General features: G+C 31.4%; 1 protein-coding gene across 13 annotated transcripts in view; it reads right to left on the bottom strand.

Annotated features, from left to right (window-relative positions):
- Nucleotides 1-13,660, bottom strand: part of LOC105837723 (potassium channel subfamily T member 1) — a 213,675-nt gene that overhangs the window by 181,600 nt on the left and 18,415 nt on the right. For 4 of the 13 annotated variants that reach the window (XR_001139167.3, XM_012682752.3, XM_012682754.3 and 1 more), the window contains exon 1: nt 692-4,920. The exons of 4 other annotated variants lie outside the window; for them this stretch is intronic. Coding sequence is in view for 8 of the 9 variants with exons in the window: in XM_012682752.3 (XP_012538206.1) it covers nt 692-1,140 (449 nt within the window). In the remaining variant the exon portion in view is untranslated. Of the gene's footprint in view, nt 1-691; nt 4,922-13,660 lie in introns of those variants that run through there. 5 more of the 13 variants (XM_012682755.3, XM_012682756.3, XM_012682758.3 and 2 more) reach the window with 3 other exon arrangements.

The following is a 13,660-nucleotide window of genomic DNA, read 5'->3' on the forward strand; positions in this document are numbered from 1 at the left end:
TTAGAAAAATTTTATGAAAAGCATTATTTTTCTTACACTCAACAAAAAATTAAATTTTCTATGATATAAAAAATATCTATTGTACGGTTTATATTTATCGTTATTCAATTTTTGCTACAAAGCAAAACAAACCAGAAGTATAAAAAATATTATTTTGTGTATATAAATACTGATAAACATACATTTTTTAGCATAAAATAAATAAAATAACAATAATTCTTATTTAATATTATTTTTTAATTGCAAGAACTATTTGCTACCTAAATTTAAAAAATTTAATGTTATTACGTTATTTTATAGATTGTATAATTTAATTAATTTAATTTTTTAAATATTGTTTTATAAATGTTTAACATAGTTATAAAATTAAATTGGATTTAAAAAATATTATTTTAATAAATTTAACGAAATTAACTTTATTGTAGAATAATTTCGTAAAAATTTAAAAATTTGTCATTCTTTTTACGGTATATATATATATATATGTTCAAATAAAAAAGTTAATTCGCTATGCAAATTAAATCCGCATTTATAAAATCTATTCTTGCGGACTCAAAGTAGGATCATATTAATCTTGCCTGTATTAACATTGTTTAATGAGACATATGTTTCATTAACTATTAGTTTATAAAGTAGAATAAAATCATGATAGTTAAAATCGGAATCACATCCGAAATAAAGACCAACAAACCTTTCCTCCAATCTAAAGGACGACCTGGACAGGTCACTCCAAGCACTCATGCTCCGGCTGCGTCTCCTGCAGGACTGTTGGGGCGCCAACAGTCTACTGCTGCTTCTTCGCCTAGTGGACGCCAGATTTTCTGCTTGAAAATACACTTTAGGCGTTTTCTGTTGGGACGCGTTCGGTGGCGTCGAGGTCGGCGTGACCGCCGTCGAAGTGTGGAGTTCCGGCAAGGCCTCGTAGTCCCATGCTCTGGCGCCCATATCGAGCAAGGGCACCGACGAGGCTGTGCTGGAACCACGAAGCGGATCCCGAGGCTTACGATAATGAAACAGGGTGAAGATTTTACAGCACGCTGATTCGTTCTCTTTACACTTCTTCTTTTTCTTCACTCCCGGCAGCTTCACTTTGAAATGATCGCAGAACGTGTGAGATTTACCGGCGACGTCCGGCCACATCGTTCTTTTGACCACATTGCCATAAATCTTCTCCAATCATTTAGCAAAGTAGTTATAAGTGATCGACCAGGCACGATGAACAAATTCGAAGATACGTATATACATAATTGATTGATAACGGAGAGAAGAAATTGACAAATCTTGAATGAACATCTTGAAAAAATAATAGTTCTAATGTGTAATAGCTCAATTAGCTTGTTATAAAAGATTTAGAATTTTTGTTCATCTTTTCTATAATTGTTATAACATTGTTCTCATTTTGTGAATACAATATTGTAAATGCTTTATAATATTTTTGTATTCATATTCTGTTTTATATTCATATTCTGAATAATCCATTAATCTTGCATGAGCATAGTTTCAATATGTTATAAATGTATTTCGTACATTTATTATTTCTTTAATTATCAAATTTTTAAAAAAGTCACTGTCGTCGGAGATCTAACATTCATGCTTGCAATAAATTAGCAGAGCCTTTCTGTTTCTAGTTTTTTAAGAGGCATCAAAGACTATTAGAACTGCTTGCTTGATACACAGCAGGCAATAAAATTATTGCAGAAAATATGAGCGTCTACTTAAAGCTGTTTCGCTATTCGTGAAAGTCGATTACGTTCGAGTTAAGTATTGTCTTTCTTACAAGCGTAATTAAAAACCCTCGGCAAAAGTATGTTGAGAGAAGAAGCGACGGGGTAATCTTGAAATCTATTCAGTAAAACGAACTTTCAATCTAAATTATTTTGATCTTGTATTCGATCTACCGAGTAAATTTGTAACGGAAGAATTTGTAAGTCCTGGTTCTTCGAAACAGAGAGAAATTTCTCCTTCTCCATTGTTGTTTTCTCTCAAAACAAGATGGAAGACGATAACTTGTAGTAACTTTGCGAGGTAGTTTTATATGTATATTTTCGCTTTGTAGAATATTACCAATTAAAGCATTTTTTGCTTTGTTGAGAATATTGCAAGCTATTGCACAAACTACTATAGTTGATATTATTCCAACTAATAAGCTCTTAATACATTAACAATGTTCATAAAAATTCTGAAAAACTTCGTAACGCTGAACATTAATTTTTCCGATGCTAACTTATTGATTTTCACAACGAAGAATTCACAATAAAGATTTAGGTTTTAAAAGTAGTTTTTCAAAATTCTAATTCCTAATTTCTAATGAACTTTAACAAATCTCATGTAACTAACGTTTTAATATAATAAATATCATCGACGATATTTATATCTTTTGTTGATTATATAGAATAACAAGTTGCGTCGGCTACTCTTGATCACCGAAAATGCATCAAAAAGCGCAGATTAGATAATAATAACGATCGAGCATAAAAGAGTGACTTGAGATTCCCTTCTGTTCCATTTCTTGGTTCCAATCATTGTCAAACTTCGATTAACGTGAAGGAGAGTTCCATAAAGTTTCCCACTTCTTGTACTCCTACTTCTGATATCAAGTGACGCATACATTGAACGCTTTCCTCTCAAGACAACAATAACGATTGATCGTTAATAACAATAGAACAGGGTGAAACATTAACGCACCTTGCGCAACTACGGAAAAGTATATTCGAAAATTCCCTTGGAATCGTTTTGTATTGATTCGCACTTCTTTCTCATTCGCCAAATGAAAATATACTTAAAGCATTTTGCGAGATGTTTCACACAAGAGTCACACTTTTTATCTTTTGAGTGCGAGTTAAAAGAGTTTTCTAGTACCCTCCATTTGCGCGATCGCTCTTTTTTATCAAAGTAAAACGATGTTTATTTTAAACTTATATTACTTGACATATTATTTATGCATTACAAACTACTTAAATGAATTATTAACGATCATAGTCACACGCACAAGAGCTGAATCTCGCATAAAAAGTATTGGCGTACCAAAACGAGATAAAACATCGTTCATTTTTTTTTCGAATAAACTTTTTGCTATTATCTTTATCTTTATTATTCAGCAAAAAAATGCATGTTTTATGTGATGAGAGTCTTGCCAGGAGATTCTTCGAGATAATAAAATAATATCTAGAGAATGTGCACAACACACTCTTGATTAATTGCAGCTGCCTCCGCGACAACGGTCACATAAGCATCTCGAGACACATCGTTTACACGACATCGTTTCTGTCTGACCTGAATGACGTCACATGGTGATCGAAGGTCACGGTCAACGAACACAACATCTAAAACAACGCGGAGGTTGTAAGTTACGCGAGCTCAACTTTAACATCTTGATAAGATTGCATCAGTTTCATCTTACTTAACGAGTTCCTGAATGGTCATGTCTTTCCGTGTACCTTAAGTTTAAATTGTATTTATTACGTTAATTTGCGCTTTAGATTTTCACCGATTCACAACAACTCTAATCACACACACAAATATACCGATAATACTTTACATTAATAACAATTGAATTTTACATGCGTGAGAATATTTTTTCTTTGCCTCTTAAAATTTCAAGTTGAATGTACGACAAAATAACATCGCACAAAGAATTGTCTTGTTTAAACAATAAAAACTTTAGATCACCTTGAAACATGATGTGATTCTTCATGTCATAACATATATGTATATCTCATGTGAACGATAAATCATTTGTTTCCCCGAGAATCTGCTTTTTGTCAATGACAAAAGCAAATACAAAAAAATTATTTATATTTTATTTTTAACGATATCTCTCTTTTGTTTCTATTTTGTAGCATTTCTTTACGTTTCAAAAACGTATCTCAAAATTTGCATATAACAGATGTCCAGTCACACAAAAATTTTTTTTCTCCAATTGAATTTTTATCGTAAATAAACGTTCAATTTTTCACGCAACAAAGCTCTTCTGCAAAATTCATCAATGACAAAGATATCGAAACTCCATGTGTCCTCGTTTAAATACCACTAAAGCCGTGGTGCACTCGCCGCAGGTGGCAGCGTCTCACGAGGATACCGTTCCACTGTCATTTCTAAAAGCAGTTAAGAGAGGATCGTTATCCACCTCCTCATCCTCCGATTCACTGCACTCAGGAACAGGTGACTGCATTGTCAGTATTTCAATGAAATCGTCCGACGACAAGTAGTACACTTTACGACTTAAGGACAAAGCTTTCAAAAAAAAAACAAGATATCACTGACATCGCAACCTGTCTGCACTCACTTGCAACACATGCATTCCCAGCCCAAGTCCCTCCAATTCACGATTGTCACCGACATAGGATCTAACGGGTGTCGCGCCGTGGTACAATAACGAAATGCCGCATCGTCCTTGACATTCGACAAACGCGTCGTGACAACTGGTACAAAAACTGACACTACTTGATCACACCAGAGGAGATCCAGAGCAGTCTCGAGAACGATCTCGAAATGAATCCCACAATTATCGCCGCTGACACACGCACACACACATCTTGTCATGAACTAGAAACGACGATAGGAATCGAACATCTCCGTGAACAATCTGTCCTCATAAGAGATATAGAATGGCGGAAAACGAACAGCTGTACGGTCGTATTGTCTCAGCGGATAGTGGCTTTTTCGCAACATAAGAGAGGAAGACTAGCTTGCAGCTCACTATCCCGTACTGCGGTACACGCTAGCGGTTTTCTCTCGCGCGCCACCCCTTTGCGTCCTACCTACCGTCCAACCCCTGGTATTCCACCTTTTCGCTCTAGCTTAGCACCATCAAGCGCGCTGTCGCGATTTCTCCCTCTCTCTATTTCTCTTTCTCCCTCTTTCTATCACCGCGCAGGGTGTAATCGTCGTTTGTCTCACTCGCTCCTGTGGCCGTTGTCCTCTTCCGTCTCTTCACCGTTTGTCGACGCCGTCGTGAAAGGGCGCACATACACGCACATGGCGCCGTCGTTGTCAAGGCGACTGCGCCACTTTGGAGTACGTCGGAGATCCTACTCTATGTCTCATCATCTCAGCTTGACAGTCATGTCCAAGTTACACGTGTCCCATGAATGACAAATAACTGCAGAGCAGTCATAGATAAATGACAAAATTTATTTGCTACTTAATGGTGATAGTATTTCTAGTTTCTTTATCATTTTATTTCTTGACAGAAGTAACGACACTACCAAATTACAACTAAAGACAATTTGCAAATTAAAAAGACATATGTTTCCTGTCTTTTTCTCTCACGATGTATTTTTAAGATTAAAAAGGGATATAATGTTAAAACTGTACAGTAGTGCATTTTTTTCTGAAATTGCTCATGTTATTTAGTGAAACAAATTTATTTTGAACAATTATTTTTATTAAGCTATAGCACTTATTCTTTCTTTTTCTGATATTTTATTATTATTTAATAATTAACCTTTAATCATTATTTACTATTTAATTTTTGATTTTGTTAACCTTTATTTAATTTTGTTAATTTCTATGGAATGAGCATCCCTGTTTGATCATGAACAAGATTAACACGCACTCTATCAAGAGAATTGCTTGCACTTTTGGGGCGGTGGGCTATTTTGGTATCACAAAATAGGATGAATGGACGGCTCGGAGAGACAGCATCGATTTGCACCGGGAGCCAAGCCAAACTTGCGTGACGAGCTTGCGCTGTAATACAGGCGGAAAGCTTGAAATATAAGCAAACCACGTGGTTCACTATTGCATGCGGTGAGTGTTCGTTACTGTTTGCATAATAAAAAATATGTGCGGGAAATTTTAATGGAAGTTTTTCATGCTGTTTGTAATCTTATGATCGATAGTTTAAAACAACTTCGCGCTTGTAACACATCGTCATTTCATATGTACAAAAGTTAAAAAATGGAAGTTTATGACATACCAAATAAAGATGTGTTTGTTACCGTTTCTAATAAAAACTTTAAAACTCAAATAACTACACAAGAAAACAAACATTTATTTTGCTCTGAAAAATTAATTACTTTAGAAATTAAATTTTATAAACTGATAAAATATAAACTAAATACACTTTACGTTTTATAAAAATATTTAATTAATTTATTTTATAGAAATTTCTTCTAAAAACTTCTAAAATAAAATAAAAATATTTTCATCAAAAGACACGTAAAATTTATTCAGTTTTTTTCGTATAAATGTAATTCTTTATGTTTCTGATCGTAAGATCAACATATTTTATATAAGTACATTTATTCTTTTTAACTATTCGTTTAACTTAAACTTGTTTTGCTGCACTAATAAAAGTTACTTGTCTACTAATAACTTATTCATGGGGCATAATCATTTTTGGCATACTTTTTATGCGATAAATTATCGTAACATAGTGCAGTATTAAATTTTCATTATTTTGCTTCAATCAAAAATTTTTTGATAATTTTTTTGATGAATTTTTAATAACTCTATCTCAGTAAAATCTTGCACGTAAAATAAAATAAAAGAAATGTGTTATTGTTTTTATCATTACTTCTTTTGTTAAAAATCTATTTATTTCAAGAAAAGATTTAATTAAAATTTTTAATTGATAATTACTCAATCATAAAAATATGTTTTTAAACGTTTTATTAATAAAACATTTATTTTACCGATAAAAGAAACTGTGTATAGAAATACATTCGTGTGCATAATAAAAACATGTTATATTAAAGAAACCTATTAAAAATAAAATGCAAGATTGTCAGATATGCAAATAGCATGAAGTACAATCGAGTGGTGCGATTTAAAGAACAATGCTTTTACCATCATGCACGTAAGACTTCAGGTAATAGCGAGAAGACAAGCGTGCATAACGAGCGGAATACATATAGCTTCATTTCAAGAATATATCGCTCCTCTGTTGCACATTTATTTTGTTGACAGGTTACATCAATTGGACAAATGGAGAAGCAAATTTATGTTTGCATGTCAAACATATGCGAGTTGATCTAATCGGCAACACAATGTGCGCTGCATTACTATCGATTTCGATGTTGTTTAAACAGATTGTTTTTTCTCTATTAATTTTATTTATTCTTGTTTCTCTGTTTGCGTATAATCTGAGTCTTGTCGAAGATCTTAATATATTTAATAATTAAGTGCTCTTGGCATTTCATAAATAAGAATAACGTGCTATCCTTTTATAAACATTTGTTTACTTTGCCATTCGAACGGTATTTGCCATATGGGCAATAGTGATTAATCATAATTAATTGATAAACAATGCATTGAAATTTTCTGCCGTTCGGACGTTTATTGTGATATTTCCAGTTGGACGTTGATTCGAAAATCGTCCTAAACTCTTCAAATAGACCAAATGAAGTATCAATGATTCTATAAAACTTTTCAAAATATCTAAAGCAAGAGAGAAACGAAGCTAGCCTTTTCGTGTCTAATATATTCTATCATCTAATATATTCCGTAGTACACTACCAGATCCTAATTTACAGAATTACAATAATATTTAAAATGTTTGACATTATTCTTAATATAACAAATTAAGGTACTGTAATTTATTATTACTTCAACTATTTTATATTCTAATATCATAATTATTATTGTTTATATAACTTGACTGAAGCTCATTCTAATTTATTATAATTAAATAAAAATACTAATTATTCAGTTTATATTTGGATTATTAAAAATCAATTATCTTTTTAAATTCTTGTATTACATATTGTTAACAATTAAACAATATCAAAAATATAGTTTGAGAGAGAGAGAGAGAGAGAGGGAGGGAAATAATATAAAATAAATATTTAAAATTGATCGATAGATGATTTGATAGCTTTCAAGTCGCATTTTGTGTATATTACTTTACACATTACTGCAAAAATTGTTTATTTCAAATAATATTTGCATTAATACTAGCAGATTTGAAAAAAAAATCTTGCATTGTGACATTTAATATTTCTTTAATACGGCAAAATGACATATAAGCATTAAAAATAAAATGAAATTTAAATTGTAAATAATATAATAAATAAAACATTTCCTTAAATGTAATATTTTCTATATATTTTGCATTAAAGTATATTCACAGTTAATTTTGAATCTCACATATAATTTCACAACTTTATATACACAATATATAAAGGTAGTTTTATGTATTTATATATAAATATATGTAATGTAAATATATATGTATGTACACACACATACACACACACACAACACCATTTATCTCAAATTAATATCACTTATACCTACATAGCATATATAAAATATGTATAAAATATAAAGCATTGCTTATATTAGCTTTATAATCTATTTAATGACAATTTTGCAATTTTATTGTTATTTCTCGCACGCAATATACCGTTATTCAGAATTTAATTATATCAAGTAATTTAAACCAATTCAATGCATGATTAATTTAGTTTCTGGGCGATGAGTTGCTTTCCATATAGGGATATGCCATAAACGTGAATTTCATTAATAATGTCTTTATATAAGGGCAAGTAATTTGAAAGTACAAGAACATTATTTCGATGTCAAACTCCTCAAATTCAATTTGCAGTTAGTAATACTCGTGGTAACTTTTATATTAAAAACTTTTGTAATAAATAATTAGCAATACACAAATGTAAAAATTAAATATTTTGAAAGAAAAGTTAATTATTCAATCAAAAAATTGTTATTATTATTATTTATATATTATTGCACACACGTATCCAGTGATGTTGGCTTTAAAAAAAATTGACACTATTTTATATCTATGCATTTCTAGTTTAATTCTTTCGGGCCTAATTTCTCCTTCCTCCCTCCTTTCTCTCTCTCTCTCTCTCTCTCTCTCTCTCTCTCTCTCTCTCTCTCTCTCTCTCTCTCTCTCTCTCTCTCTCTCTCGAGCAATCAAATTTATTGAACCTTTATCCAAATGTATTTAATCTCTTCATGAACTTAAGTTTCATATTTTATTTATTCTTTATAATTTATAAATTTTTTAGTTTTTACTATTAATTTAATCGTATAATAGTTTAAAAGTTTTTTATATCCTACTTTATTATCAGTTTTTAGAATACAAAATTACAAGACTTAGTAAAGAGGTTCATTCTCATGACAATTTTGGTTTATGTCTTTTCAACACTTCAGCCAAATCCCACAATATTTATCTTGTTATTCATGAAGTCTCATTCTGTTTGGTATACCCCTTGAGCCCTAAGAAATTTGTCAAAAAAATGAATTGTTCCTAATCTTGTGTGGATGTTCGAGAAATCATGGGAAATTTATAATAAATTTTAATGAATTTTATTGTACATAGCTTATTATAAAACCACAGTCTAATCTTAAATATTAATTTTCCATAGATTATAAAAGGTGTTAAAGATCTCAATGATTATTTTATTTTAAATTATTTGGTAGACAGAGTAAACAGAAGAAATTATTTTCTATATTGGTTTTATATTGCAATTTGATAAATTTAATTCTGACCTTAAATCTATATAATTATAGCAGTGCATTAATTATAAAAGATATATAAAATATTTAGTTTTTCATCTGCTTAATGCAATTCTATTAAGTAAGCTTTTATGAATATGAAAGGGGCGCAATCTAGGAATCAGCAAAAGCATTTGCGGTAGTATAAGACGAAAGCTTAAATACACGGAAGCTCCAACGGATACTGAGCAGTCGATAAAGTAGCAAGTATGACTATGTTATTGCATCTCCCTTATTCTCGAAGACAATATACCTGTTGTTGACCTACAAAATATATATCTCCTCATGCAGTAGTCTTAGAAGTAGTGAATATGCAAGCTGACTTGAGCGAATATATGCTAAGCACACTTCATCTCTGGAAGAATGTCAAGTAAGTCACAAGTAGACTGAAGAGTATACTCAATCGAAAAAATATTGCAAAATAGTAAATTTTAATAATTTCTACCTTATCAACGTTAGGATTACTACACAAGAATTATTTGTTATATCTCTAGCACAAAATTCTTTACAAATTTTACCATGTTTAGTAAGTAGCTAAATTATATAGGGCCGGTTTCACCATCTCCCATTCCCTTAACCGACCGATTATTCCATTAGAATTGATCAACCGTATTTTTCGTTAAGCAAAATTAACAAATGTGATTGGTTAATTCTGATGGAATAATCGGTCGGTTAAGATAACCGGAGATGGTGAAACCGGCCCTTAGTGACTTGTTAAATATATCGGTAACGATAGAAAATTTTAAAATATACAAAAGATATTTTATGCATAACTGTTTAATAAAAATCACCAAATATTAAATTGTAAACTGTTCTAAGTTTTCTTAATGCATCTTATAAAAGAAGTTTTCTTCATTGAATTCGTATGCATCCGTTACGATATTGCTATTCAGTAGAATTACTGAATCATGCATATTGACGATTTTTCTTTGGTAACTTTTACTATTATCTAAAGCCTTTAGTGAGTTCAACATCGGCTCGTCATTTATTACCTTAGAAAAATTAGTAATTTGTTCTTATCCATTTCATTAGCTTACCTTGAGTTTACAAGAAATAAAGCTACATTTGCAGCACGACAAAAGTCGCACTTCAAAATTATGGAAACGATCAATAGTAAACGCGCTATTTCAAAAAATTGTCATGCGACATCAAAATTACAAGAGACCACTAAGCTTTCGTTGAGTCTCTCGGGAGATTTTGTTGTATTTCGCAGATAACGCATGAGTTTACAATACAGAGACATGAGCTACTTTGCAATGCAACTTTTGTTTCCGAGATTGTTTTATTAATTTTTTGTTATCATGTATTTCAATAATGAAAAGTTTAGTAGACTCGTTAAGAAACGGTTGTATTATGAAACTTTAAACTGAAATCTTATAAAGATAAATGCTTATATAACAAAGCTTATATTAAAATAAGCAATGCGTTTTCCGATAACAAAATTGACAGATTGACAGATTGAAAGAAAGAGAGAGAGAGAGAGAGAGAGAGAGAGAGAGAGAGAGAGAGAGAAAGAGAGAGAGAGAAAGGGAGAGAGAAATATTATTTCCGTGAAAATAGTAAAACAAAAGCCTTCAAAAGTTTTGTCGTACTGGAAAAGTCTCGAAAACAAAAGTAGCACTACAAATGTAGCTCAGTGCCTCTGTACTTTGCCGCAGCATTTCGGACATAGCTCATTTTTTGTCGCACTATAAAAGTCTCGGAAACAAAAATCGCGTTATAAATGTAGCCCAATGTTTCTGTATTGTAAACTAATTATTTCTCTTTCTTTTACTGTCATTAATATTATAATCTTTTCAAATGTATAACATTATACATGTATAAATTAATGCAAATGTAAATTATTAAATCAAAACCAATTATATAAGACTATTAGTTTTTATTATGTATTTGCAACATGCCATCTAAATTCCACTGATGCGAAAAAGCAATCAACGTTCACGATATCGTAATTGATAACGGAATTACGTACGACATTTGATTAGGCAAAATTACGATGTATTTCCACGAAATAATTACGATCAAAATTCAAATTATTACAGTAACGGAAATTGAAAAATCAATAAAAACATTAGTCGTAAATTTTACGCAATAGATTAGCACGTACTGTGCAATATACAATATACTAAATAATGAATAGATTTATTAGATTGAAGAAAGATTGATGAATTAAATATTTTATAAAAATATACGTAATTGTGTGTCTCTAAAATTAAAATAATATTAAAATAATTTTCATTTAAACAATTTTATCTTAAACCGAGCAAGGCAGTAAATCGGACTTAAAAATAAAATAAAACTTAGCATAGCAAAGTTGCATTTAATAATTATTGCATACACACAACACATCATTACATTATATATAATATTTTTAGAATATTTTTGTATTTTTTTTAGATTTAAGTATGTTTCAGTAATACTTTGTTAGTTATTGGTGTATAAATAAATTTCCGCAGTTAATTTTAAATGCCGCTAAACAACATATTAAGCTTTTTAATTATTTTTTCAACAATAAAATTAATAAACCTGCTTTCCTGCAAATTATAGTAATATATAACAGTTCATAGTTAGACACTTAATTATATTTGTAAATTAATTCGAAAATGAAGCTGCTCCTCTGTATCAGGTAGAATAAACACAGGTACTCTATTATGAGCTTTTTCCACCAGAACAAACGATTATAGGAAAACTCTACAATGTGGAACTAAATCGTTCAAATAAGACATTTCGAGAAAAACGGCCACAAAACGACGTAAATATAAATTGCTTCATGATACGAAGCTTCATGTTGCTACCAAAGCCAAACAAACATTACTTGATCTTAAATATAAAATCTTGTCCCACCCTAGTATTCTCCGGATGTTGCGTCATCTGATTACCATCTATTCCGGTCAATGCAGCATGTACAGTTTCTGAAACATTTTAGACATGAAGCGGAAGTTAAAAAATGGGTCAATGACTTTATCGTTTTAACAGATGAAATTCCTTTTCGTCGCGGCATCCGTATGCTATTTAAAAGACAATAAAAAATTTAAGATTTAACAGACAAATGTTTTGATTAAAATATTATAATTGTATCGTTGTTTTTATATTAATGAATTGATTTTTTGAAAAAAACACAAGAATTTATACACATAATAAATTAATTTCAAATGTATATTTTGCAGTTTATTTTATATTTAGTTATTTCATATATATTTTTGAATATTTTATGTATTTAGAATACAATTTTTTAAATATTACTTTAAGTTTAAAATTATAGAATAATTATTCTTGACCTGCATTTAATATTAAGTTTTATTATGCAATTTTAATATAATTCTGCTCATGGATAATAAAAATTAAATTAAAACAAGTTATGATGAGAGAGAGAGAGAGAGAGAGAGAGAGAGAGAGAGAGAGAAAGAGAGGGAGACCGGGAGAGACCGGGAGAGATGGGGAGAGATGGGGAGAAACCGGGAGAGACCGGGAGAGACCGTAAGAGACGGGGAGCAACCGGGAGAGACGGGGAGAGACGGGGAGCGACCGGGAGAGACGGGGAGAGACGGAGAGAGACTGGGAGAAACGGGAAGAGACGGGAAGAGACCGGGAGAGACGGGGGAAACGGGGAGAGACCGGGAAGAGACGGGAAGAGACGGATAAAGACCGGGAGAGACCGGGAGAGACAAGGAGAGACCGGAGAGATCGGGAGAGACCGGGAGAGACGGGAAAAAACCGACAGAGACGAGGAGAGACGGGGAGAGACCGGAAGAGACGGAGAGAGACCAGGAGAGACTGGGAGAGACCGGGAGAGACGGCGAGAGAGAGAGAGAGAGAGAGAGAGAGAGAGAGAGAGAGAGAGATAAATGTATTTTTGATAAATTATGATGCTTATATATGATGCTTAAATTAAGAAATAATAATTATGTACTCTAAACTTAATGTGGCAAAATATTTTTACATATTATTTATAAAATAATTTAGATTAAAGAATAAATCTCTAACAAACAGGTTATTTAGCAGCGCAATTTTTAATCCTACGATCTACATTCCCAAGATAAAGTAATTAATTAATAAATACATCAGTAATGCTCCTCAAAATTTATACTACAAAGAAAAATCACGGAAGTCAAATATATATTCTGATGACGATGTTCATGAAAAAATTAATAATTCATTTTCCATTCTTGAAAATGTAGTCTAAGTTTATTCT

This window comes from Monomorium pharaonis, chromosome 2 (assembly GCF_013373865.1).
Source record: "Monomorium pharaonis isolate MP-MQ-018 chromosome 2, ASM1337386v2, whole genome shotgun sequence".
Classification (NCBI taxonomy): Eukaryota; Metazoa; Arthropoda; class Insecta; order Hymenoptera; family Formicidae; genus Monomorium; species Monomorium pharaonis.